Source organism: Pecten maximus, chromosome 4 (assembly GCF_902652985.1).
Source record: "Pecten maximus chromosome 4, xPecMax1.1, whole genome shotgun sequence".
Lineage (NCBI taxonomy): Eukaryota > Metazoa > Mollusca > Bivalvia > Pectinida > Pectinidae > Pecten > Pecten maximus.
The window spans coordinates 9097558-9119128 of NC_047018.1; the positions used below are offsets into that span (position 1 = coordinate 9097558).

The window sequence follows — 21571 nt, forward strand, 5'->3', positions numbered from 1 at the left end:
TACATCACAGATACATGGACACCTGGTCCAAATCATATAATAAACTCACAACAAATATACACCACAGATACATGGACACCTGGTACCTACACCACAGATACATGGACACCTGGTCCAAGTCACATAATAAACTCACAGCCCCAAACCTGCGCTGTGGTGGTATCTTGTATAACCTAGTCTTCGATTTGAATTCTCATTTCTGTAGTAAAAAGCTACTCAGATCAATAAGTTGAGAAAATTAAAAGAGTTTTCATATCCATTTATTGCAAAAATGTCATGAATAAAATCTTGTGTTTTATTGTCAGTAATATAATCCAGTGAAATGTTTTCACAAGGCACATGCTTGCAGATATATCCACGTTGTCAAGCACCGTTGTCTATCAGTAGTCAAACATTTTACTGGTATGATATTATATGGTTGCTGTCCGTAAATAATTCACAAGACAAAGATTTTGTGTAAATAAGTCCTGCACCTCATGCCAGGCTTCTTTCTGCACTTCATTCACCTTTTCCAATTCTTTAACCAATGTGGGTTCTCCAGCGACAAGACTTCCATGGACCTGGAGTATACAGAACAATCAAATAATAAGAAAAACAGGTTGGTCCAAGTTGAGTCAAATATTAATGACAACAGGTTGGTCCAAATTGCATCAAAAACATTGATTACAATAGGTTGGTCCAAGTTACATCAAACATTGATTACAATAGGTTGGTCCAAGTTACATCAAACATTGATTACAATAGGTTGGTCCAAGTTACATCAAATATTAATGACAACAGGTTGGTCCAAGTTACATCAAATATTAATGACAACAGGTTGGACCAAGTTGAGTCACATATAAATGACATTACAGCTACTTTCACACAGACTATCAGTGAAATTGAAGCAGTTTACTGATTTCATCATCATCATCATCATCATCATCAAGTATTAATGACAACAGGTTGGTTCAAGTTAACATCACCACCATCATCATCATCATGTTATTGTCCATCAAAATGATCACAAGCAGTCATATCATCATATCACATGAGGAATCACTATAATTATAGCCCCCAACATTATAGCATCATTGTAAGACAAACAATTTCAAGAATAATCACTAGCCAAGCAAACAGCCAAATTTAAAAGGATACAAAATAAATTTACCTGGAGAAACAATCCTAAGTAAGCATTGGCCAGCTCAAAGTCCCTTCTAGTGGTAAGGACATAGCAGATAAAACTAAGAAAACAGGACATTAGCTCCAGAGATCCTCCTCCATCGGGTTCTAGGGAACGCACCTCAATGTCAATGCCGGATGGACCAAGCTTTTTCATCATCTGAAGTGTCTGATCAACTGTAAAACACATATGCACAGGAAAGCTTAACTTCACTATTTTTGTGAACTAACTAGATTTGTATCCCGAGAGATAACTAACACCCTCATGGGTGCTATAGTTGAGTAGGAGAGTGTAAAAATATCTATCATTGTTAACAAAAAGGTCCCAATTACAATTTCTGTTAAAATCAGGAAAGTACTTTAATAGGAGTTGTGGATTGTATCCATCAATCAGAAGCCGTCAATTATTTTGGATTATGCATCATGGGAATTTTTTTTCTTATGCACAACTACATGACAATACTAATCATCAAATCTAAAACAGAGCTTTGTTAAAATATGGTTAGTACTTAAGTATAGGAGTTGTCCGGACAAACCTCAACCAATTATTGGCCAGCGGCCATTTTGAATAATGCAACACGGTAAATTTGTTTTCTTATGCACAACTACATGGCATAATGATCATAAACACCAAGTTTCTTTAAAATCCGGTTTTTACTTCAGTAGAATTTGTCCAGACAAGCCTCAACTGATCAGAAGCCAGCAAGCATTTTGAAAAATACTTATCATGGTAAAATAAAATCAGGTTGCACAACTACGTGTTATACTGATCATGCAAACCAAGTTTTGTTGAAATGAGAACATGACTTTAGTAAGAGTTGTCTGGACAAGATTATAGGATGACAGACAGACAGGCTGATTCCAGTATACCGCCCCTAACTTCGTTACAAGGGGGGGTAATTATATTACAATAAAGAAGGTTGAAACTCACTGTTATGTTTCTTTTTATTGTTTTGGTAATCATACTGCAACTCAGTCTTTAGATCAGGAAGCTCCCCATATTTAGTTCCCTCCTTACATAGATGGAATCATAAAGGATACATTTATTATTATTTTGTATAGAAATTCACACTTACAGTTGGTATCCTCAGCATCCTGCATTAACACTTTGCCAAGTGCTGAAAGAGGCTTTAGTTTTCCTTTGATGATTTTAGAGGTACCCTGAAACACAAGTATATTGCTCTAACAATACTTTATTCATATCTATCCATTACATATCGAAAACTGATCAATATTGAAGTGTACCCTGAATGATTTTTGATATAAGCTGTCAAAACTGGCTAACTTTTCCTGTCTGCCAATAGCAAATCAACGCTAGTACTAGGTCTGTCAACTTGTGACATGAAAATTAAACTGAAAATTAAACAAGAGGCCCATGGGGCCTGTATCGCTCACCTGGTTAGATTAGACCAAATGTCAAAATAATGTTCATGTTCAATTCGTTTTATTTGTCAATCTCAAACAATGCTATATATGGTTATGGTGTGGGGATCCCAACTGCTTTAAAGAAATGACGAAGTCCAGACTCTCTAAGGGTCTGAAAGACCTCAAGAATTGATTTTAGAACATCCATTCATAACTTTGCCCCTTTGGCCCCTCGGGAGTCAGAGTCCCCATTTATGCAAAAACCGTTCCCCTTCCCCAAAGAATGTTTCTGACCCAATTGGGTTCAAATCCTTTCATAACTTTATGACAAGTAGCGATTTAAAAGAATTGCCTCAATTTCCCCTATTGGGCCCCGCCCCTCAGGCCCCTTGGGGGTCAGAGTCACCATTTATGCAAAATCTGAACCCCTTCCCCAAAGGATGTTTCTGACCAAATTGGGTTCAAATCCATTCATAACATTATGACTAGTAGCGATTTAAAGGAATTGCCTCAATTTCCCCTATTGGGCCCCGCCCCTCAGGCCCCTTAGGGGTCAGAGTCACCATTTATGCAAAATCTGATCCCCTTCTGCCAAGGAGGTTTCTGACCAAATTTGGTCAAAAACCAATAGGAACTTTTTGACTAGTAGCGATTTGAAGGAATTATCTCTATTTCCCCTATGGAGCCCCGCCCCCTTGGCCCCTCGGGGGCCAGAGTCATCATTTATGCAAAATCTGTTTCCCTTCCCCAAAGGATGTTTCTGACTAAATTGGGTTCAAATCCATTCATAACTTTATGACAAGTAGCGATTTAAAGGAATTACCTCTATTTCCCCTATTGGGCCCCGCCCCTTTGGCCCCTCGGGGGTCAGAGTCACCATTAATGCAAAATATGTTCCCCTTCCTCCAAGAATGTTTCTGACCAAATTGGGTTCAAATCCATTCATAACTTTACGACAAGTAGCGATTTAAAGGAATTACCTCAATTTCCCCTATTGGGCCCCGCCCCTTTGGCCCCTCGGGGGTCAGAGTCACCATTAATGCAAAATATGTTCCCCTTCCTCCAAGAATGTTTCTGACCAAATTGGGTTCAAATCCATTCATAACTTTATGACTAGTAGCAATTTAAAGGAATTGCCTCAATTTCCCCTATTGGGCCCCGCCCCTCAGGCCCCTTGGGCGTTAGAGTCACCATTTACTCAAAAGCTGATCCCCTTCCCCAAAGGATGTTTCTGACCAAATTGGGTTCAAATCCATTCATAACTTTATGACTAGTAGCGATTTAAAGGAATTGCCTCAATTTCCCCTATTGGGCCCCATGCCTCAGGCCCCCTTGGGGTCAGAGTCACCATTTATGCAAAATCTGATCCCCTTTTCCCAAGGAGGTTTCTGACCAAATTTGGTCAAAATCCAATAGAAACTTTTTGACTAGTAGCAATTTGAAGGAATTATCTCTATTTCCCCTATGGAGCCCTGCCCCTTTGGCCCCTGGGGGGTCAGAGTCACCATTTATGCAAAATCTATTTCCCTTCCCCCAATGATGTTTCTGACTAAATTGGGTTCAAATCCATTCATTTTATGACTAGTAGCGATTTAAATGAATTGCCTCAATTTCCCCTATTGGGCCCCGCCCCTCAGGCCCCTTGGGGGTCAGAGTCACCATTTACTCAAAATCTGATCCCCTTCCCCAAAGGATGTTTCTGACCAAATTGGGTTCAAATCCATTCATAACTTTATGACTAGTAGCGATTTAAAGGAATTGCCTCAATTTCCCCTATTGGGCCCCGCCCCTCAGGCCCCTTGGGGGTCAGAGTCACCATTTATGCAAAATCTAATCCCCTTTTGCCAAGGATGTTTCTGACCAAATTTAGTCAAAATACAATAGGAACTTTTTGACTAGTAGCGATTTGAAGCAAATGTTGACGGACGACGGACGCCGCACCATGGCATAAGCTCACCGGACCTTTGGTCCAGGTGAGCTAAAAATCATGATCAATTTCGAGCACTAGTTCCATTAGAGGACTGGACAGGTTAACTACAGGTAGACCTAACAACCTGATCAACATCACAAAGGCCAGTGACAGGTAAGCATAGGTCACAGAGGCATGTCAAAATAATTAAGTGTACACATTGTTATTAACACACAGGTTTTCATACTGACATATAACTGTCTACCACTATAGATTTTTAATTTATCTGTCCAATATATGAAGTGTACCTAAATGTTTTACAACTTAACAACAAAATTATATGCTTTTATAGTAGACTCCATCTAAGTAAACACAATCATTTCACTAGTAGGTCTAGATTATGCTTGTGATGTGTGATCTGAAAGTCCAGATTACTAGAACATTTAGTCTTACTATATATGATAACATTTGTGGAAAGTGTATAGATAATTGCCATTTGTCAAATTTCATCCATAATCTTATCTACAAGATTTACATGTAGTGTTGTTTGGAATGCCACCGCGGTACGACCTGACATACTTGCAACATTCTAACAGCCAAGCTCTTCAGTATCACATGTAGTTCAATGTCAAATATTAATATTATTATATACTAATTATTAATATACAGTATATATAATATATACTTGCTATACAATGTATATCCATACAGCAACATCAAATCACATGCATGACAAAGTTCAAATTCATTTCATTGTGCTGTCATGTCTAAAAGGTGAAACTGTTCTTGAAGGAGTTGTTATGGTCTGTAGATACATTTGAACATTAAATTTAGTAATTAAGCACAGCTTACTTAGTGTTATAGATATTACCTTGTCTTCATCTGCCTCAGCTTCAGCGAACTTGAACTCCAACCCGGCCACAGTGGGTAGGAAGAATGGTGCGGCCTTGGGAGCTTTTGGGGGCTCCTTGGGCTTATTCTTCCTCTACAGGTAAAACACAAAACTTTCGTTAACAAGACATGCTCAATGGAGATATTCCCATACCCATGAGATAGAATGTTTAGAAATCCCTGTCAGTAAAATTTACCATAAAATATCATTCAGTAAAATTCATCATAAAATATCATACAGGTTTACAATATCATACAGGTTTACAATATCATACAGGTTTACAAATTTAACACAATTCCATTAAATCAGGTACAGACTTAAATGTTGTACTATCAAAATGTTACTACATTTTTCATCTCAAGACTTTTAATTATTCACAAAGGCTGTGTAAACATTCAATCTAAAGATTCAGTTGGTTTCCAGTACAACTTTAATAGACTAAATTTGTAACAAAAACTTTCAAGGATTGAAACTGTTAATCTAATCAAGCAGACAAGCTGGCCTTACCCTGATGGTCTCCAGATTGAGAAGGTTCTGCCATCTTGAGTTTGGTAGTAGTGACAGGGTCACTAGTTCATCAGATATCTGTTGTGGAGATTTAAAATCTGTCACATCCTCCTCATCTGTCAGATCCTCTCCATCATCAACATGTCCTAATCAATACAAAGTACATTTGACAATAAGAACATTTATTTTATATGAAAACTTGAACAATATGAGTCCAAAGCTGTATAAAGGGTGGTCTGGTGGCCCAGTTTTTCTCCCTTAGAAAGACTCCTAATGTGCTTCCAACCAGGCCAAAAAGATCAAGTGATGAATTTTAATTGGCAGCACTTATATCACAATTGTTGTAAAATTAAGTTTATATCTTGAAGGCTGACAAATGCAATAAATATACTAGTCTTGATTTGTTAGTTAGATCATTAAAGTTGTGACTGTACCTGAGGTCTGTTTACTTGTAGCAGGCATAGCCAAAGTGTGAGGTTCAAAGTCTGTCGGGAGAGGCTTCAGGGCCACATGTGAGAAAAGTGTGAGGTTTGACCAGAGGTAGACTCCTATATCATCCACATGGGCCGTCACCAGGAAATCACCCGTCGGTGACATCGACAAAGATGTTACTGCTAAATCTACTGCAAAGCAGTCAACAAGTCTAAAACAGATCATCAAAGTAGATAAATGAAACAAAATCCAATGAAACACTACTTACATACTCCTACAATAACAGGCGGGGAGGCTATAACATCACATCTCCAAACCACAAATATGGTACCTGTATCTGTAAAACACCTTAAGGCAGAATGCTTGTTCACCTTAACAAAAATTATGTTGTGCTAATTCAACTGATACTGGCCATCCTTGACCTACCTGCCTGTTGGCATGTCCCAGGTACGCACACTGCAGTCCATGGCAGCTGTGATCAGCCATCTGGAGTCAGCACTGAAGGTCTAGAAACAGTAGTTATATACACAAATGTAGTCAGAGAATGTTTGTGAAACATTCACTTTTGTATGTACAAATGTACCTACTTAAGTTTTGACAGAATATGGAACTAAATGCAAAATTTAAATTAACTAAAATTCAAAGCCTGTCAAAAGTTTGAAAATAATTGAATTAATTGTCCAAATTGGAAATCAATGATGACCAATTAAATAAAAAAAATTGTGGAGTATTGTTAAGTCAAAACAAAAAAAAGAAGATGCTGAATGACTCAGTAGCCACTTACCATATCAGTGATGCTGTTGGAGTGACCATGAAATGTTCTGACTACCCTTTTAGTGTCAATATCCACTATCATTATACTAAAGTCATCCTGCGAAACAGCCATCATTGAACTGAAATATAAAAGAAGATGAAGGCTGATTTAATTGAGAAATAGAGGTGGTGACGGTGTGGACATGTGTCATGTTGTTATGTACCGACACAAACTCCAAACAGCAGACTGCTTAACGTTGATGCCATGATCTGGAGTATGGAGCACGAGTCAATATACATGTATGTACTTGTTAAAATAAAGGCTGATGTTGCCTTTACTTGTTTCTACACACCTCAAACACTCTCATTTACAATAATTTATCAAAGTCACACAATTACTTAATTAACGTATTTTTACCTATTGAGAAAATCAACAGCTTACCTTTCTTTGTGTAAACATATTTGTGATATTTGACTTTTAAGCTGAAGACAATTCAGGAGTTTCCTATCTTTAAACTTCCAGAATTTGATATCGCCTGTACCACCAGCTGTGATCAGCACCTGGTTGAGACCATCTATTGCCACCCCTCGTACACAACTGTTATGTGCTGAAACACAATAATTAGTAGACCTCATTAGTAGACCTCGCCATGTATCATCTGAAACAATAATTAGTAGACCTCACCAGTGACACACGATGTATCATAAGTCCAGCATTGTGAGGATCAGAGTCTATCAGAACAGCATCAGTATATTATCAGACATATTGCAGCCACAGTGGCCATCTTGAATTTCAGACCATTCCTAAAAATACTGTAACAATACTTGGTCAATCACCATTTCAGGATAATTTCAGACAAGTCTGAGCTGATCCAACTAGCAGAACTTGAGAAGTTTGAAATGTGTGAAGTTTATGCATGTTGTATGACAACAGATAAAACAAAATGACGAAAACACGAATGTAAAACAGCATCATTTTTTTATGCTTTGTGCCTCACCTGTTGGATCACCATAACTGCCTCTGTGTATGCCTGACTGGAGGTTATACTTGTCTACATGTCCCGTGCTATATCCAATCACTGTAAAGTTTCCACAGCAGCTGATATCAACAGCCTACAAAACATATATTTCATATCTACATAAACTATCTATTCTATCATATACATATTCTGTCAAAGAAAACATGAAATACCTTCAGGTCCATTTCCAATATTGAATCATTGGGTATTTCAGATATGCTAAAAATGACTTAAAAGTTTTATTTCTTCCCTGAAGGACACTGTTATAATATCTAAGTCAGTATCTATATGTCGTTGAGTTTATTACATGTCAATTGTACAGTATAAAGCACAGCAGAATATATAGTTGACATGCATAACAAAAATAACAAACAGAGAGTTACATGATGTCAAATACAGTGTGTACTACTTTTTGTTTCAAAGTATTAAATTAAAATTAAAATTGGTTATTTCATTCAAAAACAAATAACTTATTAATGCATAAGAAAAAGATATTATAACAATATCTGATAATTTATACAAAAAATAATAGCATCATTCACATGTCATTATGATGTGCAGTGGTCTTTAAACTACAATCAATATCTGTTTAGCCCATACATTAACAAACAAGAGGTTCATGGGCCTTAAAGGTAATCTGCAGATGGTGGATTAAAACTGTGAAATGCTTATGCACTGAGCCTGGCGACAGACAAAACAAGATGGCTATAGGTCATCCTGACCAGATGTAACAGAAAAATGTACTAGGTATTCTATCTTAGTTTTGATAGAGCACAGCATGTGAACTTTTCTGACTACCTCTTGTTTACAGGGTATTTACAGATACAGGCACAAAATGTGACAATAAGACATTATATATGTAATGGTATATCACATATTGAAAAAGATAATGAAGGGAATGGAGTGAAAACAGCAAAAGAGAGAGAAAATGTTAACAAAAATACTTGTACATTAGGGACACACTATTCAAATAGAATACCCTGAGGAGATAGATACCTGAGCTACAGCATCATGTATTGCTGGACTGTTGAATCGGTCATGTCTGAATCTGTGCTGACCCATAGTTGACCTCTGGTAGCTCCATGTTGTCGCTGTGCTCAGCCCACGGTGGCATGCAACAATGTTATCCCAGTCACTTTGTCGACTGGACTCTGTATCAAAACGTAATAATTCATTATAAAACACCCTCAAAGACTGACTATCAATTTTAATACTTAAAACTGTGAAGTTCCCTGCTTTATATAATCTGAGAATAACACATCTTAAAGAAATCTAATTAAGGTGTAAACTGTACAATGTATAATATGTAGACTTGAAGGTTTATGTCCAGCTCTATGAGTTTGGTTTGGTTTATTTTGTTTAACGTCCTATTAACAGCTCTATGAGAGCCCATAGACAACTATTCCAACAATGTATTACACAATAATTGATGAGAAAGTAAGTGTTCCACAGATCATACATATATACATATAATGTACTTAGTGTATGTAGCCTGAAGTCAGTGAGCTACCTGTCATTTGACTCTAAAGGCCCTTGTGTATATACAATATTGATTACTATATTAAATATGTAGTTTGCAAATAAGTAATTAATGCTCTATAGGATATGCATGACTCAACCATATGCATGATGACTTAACAATTAATAATCAAGTTTGGATGATTAAACAAATAAACAATTAAGTTTGGATGATTAAACCTATAAACAATTAAGTTTGGATGATTAAACATATAAACAATTACTGTAATCATCACACAACAGATGAATATCTGATATACCGTATCACCATATCTAGTTAGAATAAATCTAATTCCGTATTGGCCCTAAATGACTTGAGCTGATGAGGACATGAGTACAATAATAACGAATGAGATGTTATTAGTGCCCACCATTGTGTAATTGTTAATGGTTCTATACTTCTATATGATTTTGTTATGGTTACTTACTGTGACTGATAAAAATGTAAAATGAAAAATACTGTGAAAAAACTTTGTGAAAATATTGTATTATTTTCAAGATATGTATGATTTTGTGGAATCTACAGGTAATTTGATCATCCTGAATAAGGGCTATTCCAGGAAAACATTTATCCCACCTCAGGACTCCAGGTTTTGCTAAAGGGACAATTTAGTCAAGCATGCTTTTTATAATTCAGACAGAAACGCTAAAAAAAACATATATCCAGACAAAAACATTTGCGGTCAATAAATATCTACGTAGCCAATGTCCATTATGGTCAGTTTAAGTTTTGGGAAAGCCCACGTCAAATATAGCTATACTCCAAATATAGTGCAACTTGTTGCGCCCTCTGGCGGGAACAGAGTTGGTTGTAAGTGAACGACACGGTAGATCTGATGTACACTTATTTCTTTGGATTTCGATTTAACAACATGCGTGGCAAACCGTTGTTACATGTATTATAATTGATAGATTCAATGATGATTTATTTTTTTGACAATTCAAATCGACCAAACACAGGTTTATTGCAGGGTCACCGAACGGGAATTCGTGTTCATGTAATTGTGTACACACATGCATGTATACGGCCGAAACGCTAACACCAATCTAGGTGATTTATTTCATCCATGATGTAATCAGAACAATACTTATAACAAGTACGAATGGAATTATGATTATGGAAGTTGTACAGAACAAAAATATCGCACCTCAACATTACTCCGTAGGCCGATCTAGGTCAAGTCTCGGCAAACTCGCTCGCAACTGTATGAACTTCTTCACTGTTGTCGCAACCATTCGAAAAACTCACATCTCTTATATTGCTGTCCTAACAGTAATTATCTATATTTTGTTTATCCATTCACTGTCTACATTTGGTACGAGACCCGCAACCTATAGTTAAAATATCCGCTAACAGCTTCAAATGCAAACCAATGTTGTTTACAGTCACGAGACGGGGCTGTGCTTGCACACATGTATACAAAGTGTGTAGACTTGCTCATTTGCATATAAATCGTATGGTTATACGATTATGATCCCCCTTACAATTAATTAAAAAACGCATGGAAAACATAAACTTGTATCAATATGTGACCAAGGATAGTTCATAAGGAGAACTGAAGTACACTTTCATGAAATAATTTGTGAAATGATAAAAAAGTAAACAAACTTAACTAAATTGTCCCTTTAAGGGGTACCACCCATAGAATTTATTTAATAAATCACATAGAACTTATAGGAAGGAAATCCAACCCTCTTTTCGGAGGAGGAAAATTTTCTAAAGCCTTAAAAAATGCCTTGGTGGCCCCTAGACCCCTCGCCAAAAAACATTCTGCTCGCGCCTATGGCGCTCGCATTATCACTAAATTACTGGACCACCCCCTTTTGGAAATCCTGGATCCGCACTTAAGTATGATGTCACTAATTTTTTATGTTAACACATGTCTTTGATGTCAATATAAATTGTACTCTGATGACACATTAATTTTGAGAAAAAAACATGGAAACAGCTCTCGCCATTATATTCAATGAATGCTATTGCGTTGGACTCACTCCTTTAAAGTAAATTATCATAATTGAATATCATTACCTGATACAAAATGTGTAACAGAGGGCATCATGTGTTTGTCCTTCTTTAGGCCTGTCTTTCTTGTCTCGGATTTGTTATACGAGGCTCGTCCAAGACTTTTGTAATGTTTATCATGAATAGTGGAAAATGAGCGCATGGTACTGTCTTGACCTGTGTAGAGGATAAAAAATAAATATCAATTGTGCTTCAGTGCAGGACAACACCAAAAACTAAATAACAAATAACTACCTCTGTGTCCACAAAATTTTATATTACTCTTTATTTCTTATAATACTGTTATCATTACATTATTAACAAATTTTAATGAACTGTACAATAAAATAAAGACTTGTTATAAGAACATGATTTTTTTCAGAATCAATACCTGCACTGAGAATATTTTTGCCGTCATTTCCATAATGACGCAGTCTGCTGGGTGGAGCCGAATGTCCTGACCTCTGATTTAGCAGACGACCTCCACCATCTGGCATGTCCATTATCCATACCTGTTAAAATGGGCACAGGATCATGACCACCACAAACAATAACATGAAGCACCAAACCTTCAGACCTAAGTGAAAGAAGAAACCTCAGAGGTCCCCATGCACCATCCTATAATATTGATTCTATGGATTTTTTTTTTACTTTTCTCCTGTATTAATGGTTGTGTACATATGTTGACATATCATATTGCATGCGATTTGATTTTTTGTTCTTCAGATAATCTTATCCTGATCAGTATCAAAATGGATCATGCACAACAAGTGAAACCTTTACATTTTGTATTATGAGATTTGGAAAAAAAGTTGCAGAAAGTACTTTGTGAGTACCCATGCAGTTTGTTTGTTTGCTTGGTTTATCGCCCCATCAACAGACAGGGTCATTTTAAGGAGGGTGGTGGGAGGGTGTGTCGTTATATCCTTTCAGAAGAAAGTGCTTACCTTGAGTGAGTTGTCAGCTGCTGAAGTAACTATTAACGGTTCGGATGCCATACACACCATCCCTGTGACCGAGGTTGTATGAGCTTCTCTTATCTGGCTACTCAACTTCCTTTGCTCCAAGTCCCATAATGCCATGTGACCGACTGCACTTCCTGTTACCATTACTGGGTGACCATCTGACAACATTCAATATTCAGGTATGTAGTAATAAAAAAGGACAGAGTGTCTACATTACATTTTAACAAGTAAAACAGAAGATTTTTCTGTGAAATTTTTTTTTTATACTGTTGAACTTTTTTTTTGCATTTCTTTTAACACTGATAAGTGGTCAGGATTTAATATGAAAATAAGAAACGATATTATTGTCAATGATGACATCACAATTCTCAATACTTTGTCTTATAATGATGTCACAATCATTTCAAACATTCCTTCTCATAACATTTTTGGCAAAAGATAGATTTTCTCTTCACAAACAAGTGCAATCAATGATTGCGAAAGCTCACCGGCGGCAGCAATCACACTATGCATTCATTTTTTATGTATGTATAAGCATGTCATTTTGAAATTGTATGTCACATAATATTGCTCCTAGACCTCTAATGGATGTATAAACCAAATAAGAAGGGTGTGGACTTACAAGCTTTTCAAAACTAACCCCTAAAATCTTTAAAGTGAGTTTTTGTATCAAAAAAAAAAGTAAGTCCACTAAATGGTAAAATGCCAAAATGCCAATTTTTTTCTGCATGATTTGCCACAGCATCACTCCTGGATCTCTAATGAATGTATAAACCAAATTAGAAGCGTGATAGGTGTATACTTTTGGACTCACCCCCAAAACTTTAAAGTGAGTTTTGGTGCCAAAAAAGTTAAGTCCACAAAATGGTAAAATGCGAAAAAATCACAAGATTTTTCTGCATGATTTTACCATAACATCACTAATATACCTCTAATGAATATTAAAACCAATTTAGAAGGGCATGAGGTGTAGACTTTTGGACTTACAAGCTTTCCAAAAACTTACCCCAAAAACTTTAAAGTTTTGGGGTGGGACGCGGACACGGACGCCAGGGTGACAGCATTAGCTCTCGGTTACTCGTAACCGGTGAGCTAAAAAACAAGTTACTGTTTTAATTGTTTCACTTGGGATTTCCTACTTTTCATATTTAACTTTTATTATACTAGGCTCCAGACTATGAAATATCAAAACATTCACCCTGTTGAAGAAACATATCTATTAACCAAGAAAACAATAATATCCTGCCTTGCCATGAATTACAGGTTTTAATGAATCTTAAGTCAAAATTGGCATTTATCTCTGTGAAAAAAACATCATAACTATACCTCTAGATCTAGATGATGAAATCCAGATATGTTTGATAATTACTTATATCTACCTTTCAAACCTGATTCAACAACAATAAGTACAATTGTATTTGTAAGTATCAATGCTTCAATTTCACCATAAATGTCAGCTTTGCTTTTCATTTTAGATAACACCATGAATAGACTATTATAATGGCAGAAATAAATCCACAGTCATATTTGATAATTACTTATATCTTCTTTGTGCCACATATAGTATCATGGTAGAAAGTGGGTTTAAAACTGCTTAATGTTGCACATGCATTTAAAAAACACAAAAATCACTGTATATTAAAATAAACCAGTTATTCTATCTTTTCCCTGTAAGTTCTACAGGTTTTTTAATGTGGATTTGGCTGTTTGATACCCAAGGTCTCTTTTCTGGTACTTGCTCTAACCTACATGTACGGCCTTTCTGGTACTTGCTCTAACTTACATGTACGTCTTTTCAGGTACTTGCTCTAACCTACTTGTACGTCTTTTCTGGTACTTGCTCTAACCTACTTGTACATCTTTTCTGGTACTTGCTCTAACCTACTTGTACGCCTTTTCTGGTACTTGCTCTAACCTACTTGTACATCTTTTCTGGTACTTGCTCTAACCTACTTGTACGTCTTTTCTGGTACTTGCTCTAACTTACATGTACGTCTTTTCTAGTACTTGCTCTAACCTACTTGTACATCTTTTCTAGTACTTGCTCTAACCTATATGTAGGTATCTTGCTCTAACTTACATATTTCGACTAACAAAATAAACTGAATACAAGATGCAGCCTTTGTGTCAAGCAGTGAAGATACAACACACGACCTGTAAGCAATGTGACTGTGGAATGTATAGCAGAGAAGGGACCCAACATTAACCCACATGACGAAAATGAAATATTTTCACTGTTTTTATCTGTCTTACCTGTTCTGAAACCTATGCTGGTGACTGGGCCCCAGTCCTGGCGAAATTTGATCACTGTTTCATCAAATTTGATATTATGTAAAATAATTTGTCCATCATCCAGCCCAATGGCAACTACATCAATAGCCGGAGACTGAAACAGAAATTTTCTTTCCATTAAAATTAATAGGTGTGCATTGAAAGAACTGCATCTGTGTACCAGCATTTTAATGATGTGTAAGAAGACACATATAATTTATATACTATTTCAACATCTTAAAATTTCGAATACAAGAACTGAGAAAGTTTCTTCTTCCTCTTCTTTTTCTTTTACAAGGGGCAGACTCAAAGGTTTGAGTGCAATTGGCTCTAGGAGGTGGTATATATTAAAAACGATGTTTTTCTTCTTCTTCTTCTCTACAGTGGATTCTATCAATAATGCTTGAATAGTATATCTACATCCACTTTTATCCCACTCAGATGCATCAAAAAAGATCACCCTGCCATATTAAAGCTTTTCTTTGTCAAATGACTTCATATACAAAACCGATATAATCGTTTAGTTTACGAATGATTGTTTACTTGTTCCGTAGCTGTGATTCCTGCATTCCATCCCTCAAACATGTAAAGCATCTTGTCAGAGCGAATGTTCCACAGCTGAAGCTTGCCCTGCTTGCTGCCAATTAGAATCTTGTTCAGGTAGGTGCTTGGATGCATCAAGGTTGTTACACAAAAGGTGCTGTTGTTGAAAGTCATCTCCATGTAAACAACTACCAAATAAAAAAATATAGTCAGTGGTTATTATGTTTCAATAACATGTATTGATAATGATAGAGCAGGAACAACATACAAAGCTATTAGTTTCTAACAGTCAAAATATGATAGCTTAAACTGTTTAGGAGGCAATGCCAGGGAGACCAAAAAAGAAACAATGTCAGAAAAACACAATGAAAAGACAATGCCAGAATGAAGTGTAAATGGCATGGAGACAGAATGAGATGACAATGACAGGGAGACAGAATGAGGTGACAATGTCATTGAGACAGAATGAGGTGACAATGTCATTGAGACAGAATGAGGTGACAATGTCATTGAGACAGAATGAGGTGACAATGCCAGGGAGATAGAATGAGGTGACAATGGCAGGGAGACAGAATGAGGTGACAATGGCATGGAGACAGAATGAGGTGACAATGCCAGGGAGATAAAATGAGGTGACAATGGCAGGGAGACAGAATGAGGTGACAATGGCATGGAGACAGAATGAGGTGACAATGACATGGAGACAAAATGAGGTGACAATGGAATGGAGACAGAATGAGATGACAATGTTAGGGAGACAGAATGAGGTGACAATGGCATGGAGACAGAATGAGGAGACAATTGCATGAAGACAGAATGAGGTGACAATGGCATGGAGACAGAATGAGTTGACAATGCCAGGGAGACAGAATGAGGTGACAATGCCAGGGAGACAGAATGAGGAGACAATGCCAGGGAGACAGAATGAGGTGACAATGGCAGGGAGACAGAATGAGGTGACAATGGCATAAGACAGAATGAGGTGACAATGACATGGAGACAGAATGAGGTGACAATGACATGGAGACAGAATGAGGTGACAATGGCAGGGAGACAGAATGAGGAGACATTGCATGAAGACAGAATGAGGTGACAATGGCATGGAGACAGAATGAGGTGACAATGACATGGAGACAGAATGAGTTGACAATGACATGGAGACAGAATGAGGTGACAATGGCATGGAGACAGAATGAGTTGACAATGGCAGGGAGACAGAATGAGGTGACAATGCCATGGAGACAGAATGAGATGACAATGCCAGGGAGACAGAATGAGGTGACAATGACATGGAGACAGAATGAGTTGACAATGGCAGGGAGACAGAATGAGGTGACAATGGCATGAAGACAGAATGAGGAGACAATGCCAGGGAGACAGAATGAGTTGACAATGGCATGAAGACAGAATGAGTTGACAATGACATGGAGACAGAATGAGTTGACAATGGCATGGAGACAGAATGAGGTGACAATGGCAGGGAGACAGGATGAGGAGACAATGCCAGGGAGACAGAATGAGTTGACAATGACATGGAGACAAAATGAGGTGACAATGGAATGGAGACAGAATGAGATGACAATGTTAGGGAGACAGAATGAGGTGACAATGGCATGGAGACAGAATGAGTTGACAATGCCAGGGAGACAGAATGAGGTGACAATGCCAGGGAGACAAAATGAGGAGACAATGCCAGGGAGACAGAATGAGGTGACAATGGCAGGGAGACAGAATGAGGTGACAATGGCATGAAGACAGAATGAGGTGACAATGACATGGAGACAGAATGAGGTGACAATGACATGGAGACAGAATGAGGTGACAATGGCAGGGAGACAGAATGAGGAGACATTGCATGAAGACAGAATGAGGTGACAATGGCATGGAGACAGAATGAGGTGACAATGCCATGGAGACAGAATGAGTTGACAATGACATTGAGACAGAATGAGGTGACAATGACATGGAGACAGAATGAGGTGACAATGTCATTGAGACAGAATGAGGTGACAATGACATGGAGACAGAATGAGGTGACAATGGCATGGAGACAGAATGAGGTGACAATGCCAGGGAGACAGAATGAGGTGACAATGACATGGAGACAGAATGAGTTGACAATGGCAGGGAGACAGAATGAGGTGACAATGGCATGAAGACAGAATGAGGAGACAATGCCAGGGAGACAGAATGAGTTGACAATGGCATGAAGACAGAATGAGTTGACAATGACATGGAGACAGAATGAGTTGACAATGGCATGGAGACAGAATGAGGTGACAATGACATGGAGACAGAATGAGGTGACAATGGCATGGAGACAGAATGAGTTGACAATGGCATGGAGACAGAATTAGGAGATAATTTACTTTCAACATGAAATGAACAACTAAATCAAAGTGCAATATTTGGAAATTGTTCCAGTATGTATTAACTTTTAAAATCATTTCTTGTTGTTATCTATAGAAAATACAGAACAAATTTAATGAAGTGGCTAAATATGGACACTTGTGACGTTGATCTCAATAGACCAGTAGGTAACATATGCTGTTAGCTCTTCTACCTTCAGCATCCATATCCCAGACTTTGACTGTACTGTCAGCATCTACAGAAACGAGGTGTTCCCCGAATGGTAGCAACAAGCGGATGTCTTTCTCATGACCTTCGTAAGTAAATGCCAGCTAAAACCAACAAGAGTATTAATTACAAGGTAACAAATAATAATCAAAGAATCTCAATCAAAAACATAATACCAAGTTTATGGAATACAATTACATAATTTATTGTTTATTATGAAATTATTTTTTTTTATAATACATGTATATAGTTTTAGAAATAAAAACATTACACTGCATACTTTGAAACATTTTAGCAACAAGCATATTTATGTTTATAACAGTAATTTTTGAGACAGAGACCATCAAGTTCTAGACTCATGTGCATGCTAACCAGCTTTTGTCTGTGTGATTCAGTACACTTAACATCATTCATATTTTGAGAACTCGTTGAAAGAATTTTGAAAATGATGTTCAAGACTTGTCTTAAAAAAATCCTAAAAAAAAAAAAAAAATCACTGATCACTGCGTCACACATACATGTACATGGACATCTTTGATGATGTCAGAAAACTTGATGCCATTTGTATTTATGTTCTCTTTTCCACACCTGATCTTGATCAATCTTTGAAACTTTAACCAAGTCATCTAGCTACAGTATATTTTTAGGTATCTTGTTTTAATTTCTAACAAGAATAAAACCCACTGGTGGAAGAAAATAATACCCTGTACAAACCTGTTTCCATCTAGTGTATGCTCGTATCACATTCTTGCAGCCAGTAAAAACAAATTTGGAATCTACTGCAATACAGTTTATTTCATCAGGATGGATATCACCTAAAAACAAAAAAAACATTCAGATAAAACAAATTTATAAAAAAACTGTAAAAATTCAGCTTAAACAATAACCTATGTGTCACAGCAAAACAACATGTAAATTATGTATGTATAAATGACAATATGTAAATACATTAAAAGCATACAAATACAAATACTTTAAAGCATTCAGATATATATTAACAACTATCAGGTGTTTTTTTCACAATTTACCAAATATATATATCATATGAGTTCAGGAGGTATACAAACTAGGCAATAAACACAATTGTAAGAAACAAGAGGCCCAGAGGACCTGTATCGCTCACCTGGTTTTTTACCTGCTATGGTTATGGAGAAGGGATCTCACAGACTCGGTAGGGTGTGAAAATACCCCAGGGATTCTCTTTCCAACATGATTGTGTTTAAAGAAACGAAGTCCTTTGGGGTGGGGAAAGACTCCTCAGCTTATTTTTATATCAGGATTATGTTTATCTCTTTATGACCAGCAATGGTTATGCTGAATATGATTTTGGGGTCAGGATCTCAACATTTCAAAGATACCACAAAGAAACTAATTATAAATCTTTAGGGGTGGGAAAAAGACCCTTGGCATGCAGGGCCTATCTTTACATCAGGATTGTGTTTATCCCTTGATGTCCAGCATATAGGGTGGGGATCTAAACAGTTTCAAAGATATAACAAAATCAAGTCCCTCCGGGTTGGGAAATTAAAGACCTCTGGGAATATTCTTACATTATGATTGTATATATCTTGTATATATCTTTTTATGTCCAACAATTCTAAGGGTGGGGATCTAAACAGTTTTGAATATATATAACAAAGAAACAAAGTCCCTAGGGTTAGAGAAAAACTCTTCATGTCGAACAATGCTATATATGGTTATAGGGTGGGGATCTAATTATATAAACAGTTTCAAATATATAACAAATAAACTAAGTCCCTATAGGGGTAGGGAAAAACTCCAGGGACTATTTTTACAACAGGATTGTGTTTATCTCTTGCAATTGGTGCCCAGCAATGATATAAATATGGTTATGGGGTGGGAATCTTGACGGTTTCAAAAATACAAAAAGTGGTTCATAGCAATAATAGCCAAACTGCTCCCTTTTGGCCCTGCCCCTCAGCTGGGCCATTTGTAGCTTTTTGAATCCCCACTCCCTAGGGATGCCACTACAAGTCAAATATGAGTGATATCCATTGCTTACTTCCTGAGAATTGTTTGTAGCAATACTAGTATAATATAGACAAATTGATCCCTTTTGGCCCCACCCCTCAGGCCCTTGGGGGTCAGCCCTATTATTTGTATAAATTTGAATCCCAGCCCCCTAGGGATGTTACCACGAAAGTATAATGATCATACATTGCTTAGTTGCAGAGAAGTTGTTAAATCAATATTGCCAAAGTGACCCCTTTTGGCCCGCCCTGCACACCACCTGGGGGTCAGCCCCACCATTTGTACAATTTTGAATCCCTACCCCATAAGGGTGCTTCCAGTCAAATATGAGTGATATCCATTGCTTAGTTTCAGAGAAGAAGTCATTTATATTAATTTAGCCAAATTGACCCCTTTGGTATCACCCTCAGGTCCCCAGGGAGTCAGCCCCACCATTTGTACAATTTTGAATCCCTACCTCCAAACGATACTATCAGTCAAGTTTTGTTTAATTTCAATTAGAGGTTATATTATGAGGAAGAAGTCAATTGTTGACAGATGGATGCCGGACGCCAGACAACGGACACCATATAGTATGGCATAAAGTGATATATGAAATATGATAAATTAATCTGGATCTATATATATATATATATACTTACTAACACAAACTATCCCAAGTTTTGAAACCTGAAAATAGAATTCAAAAATTATACAAAGAAAGTGAATCCTGCTGGTTGAGATATATCTGTGAATTGTCTGCAGGGTTGAAGAATTTGTTAGGGGAGTAGTGTCAAAAGTCGTGCCTTATATTACTGCTTAATTACTAGCTTTTGGCAATATTATGAATTTCTCCTTTAGCCTAGTGATGATAGAGGGTGTTCACTTTCAGAGTTAAAATTGCAGATATATAGCTTTGCTGGGAAGAAACCCTGTATTAGACTTGCAGAAGATAATTGAAATCATAACATATTCCTGCAGAGTAACCCCTACAGAAATCTAACCCGAGTCTCTGGCATAATATATATATAAATATTTACATTACACATAGATATAATATATAATCCTCGCCTCTAGGCTCTACCTCCTGAGCCAAAGAATATTATTTCTCTATCATATTTGTATAGCTCTATATATCATGTCTCCTCTGGCTCTGTGGTCGTTTGTAGTTGACTACGGCGGAAAACAAAATGGTCTCTATTCAAACACCTGTACATGTAGATAGCAATTGTGGATTGGCATACATACGTTATATACGTGATACGATTTCCCGACACATGTGACAACATAGTTTTCCTTGTGCTTTTTGTGATACCGGACAGCAAGGGGAACATGATTGCTGACAAATCCAAGAGCCCGGTATCCCTCGAAGATTTTACTGGCAACTGGCATGTTGTGTGTATTAAAGAACCATATAACCAACTATCTTGATGACGTTATCTTCAAATGATTGCAATCATCGACAATCGATCATAGAAAACCATCCTATCAACAAATCCACGTGCGAACCATTACTGACGTAAAGTAGTTAATAGTACACAATTTTACGACAAGTTTCGATATATTTGTGAATCAAAGACTTTAAATTAATGAACTATCAATGCTATAATATTGTGTTATTTTCTAAGTTTTTGTCTAACTAAAATCTTAACAAATATTGTAGCAGTGATTATTGAATCTTATTTA

At 37.0% G+C, this 21571-nt stretch overlaps 1 protein-coding gene across 1 annotated transcript; it reads right to left on the reverse strand.

The window, feature by feature from the left end:
* Positions 1-244: 244 nt before the first annotated feature.
* LOC117325153 (WD repeat-containing protein 36-like) lies at positions 245-21398 on the reverse strand. Its single transcript, XM_033881131.1, has 20 exons — positions 21134-21398; positions 20548-20575; positions 18629-18729; positions 17901-18018; positions 15338-15525; positions 14777-14909; positions 12506-12681; positions 11950-12070; positions 11586-11735; positions 9035-9189; positions 8018-8132; positions 7462-7627; positions 7051-7159; positions 6693-6772; positions 6269-6477; positions 5835-5980; positions 5307-5420; positions 2238-2322; positions 1151-1338; positions 245-560 (listed from the first exon to the last, which is right to left on the reverse strand). Exons 1-20 carry the CDS (start codon positions 21275-21277, stop codon positions 411-413), a joined length of 2676 nt encoding a protein of 891 aa, XP_033737022.1. The 5' UTR covers positions 21278-21398; the 3' UTR covers positions 245-410.
* Positions 21399-21571: the final 173 nt, after the last annotated feature.

Coding starts and splice junctions, on each gene's coding strand:
- LOC117325153 (XM_033881131.1), bottom strand. CDS start 21,277: ATGCCAGTTGCCAGTAAAATCTTCGAGGGATACCGGGCTCTTGGATTT. Junction 2,323..5,306: donor CTGAGGCAGATGAAGACAAG/GTAATATCTATA, acceptor CTTGTGTTTCAG/GGTACCTCTAAAATCATCAA. Junction 561..1,150: donor ACTTAGGATTGTTTCTCCAG/GTAAATTTATTT, acceptor TGTATACTCCAG/GTCCATGGAAGTCTTGTCGC.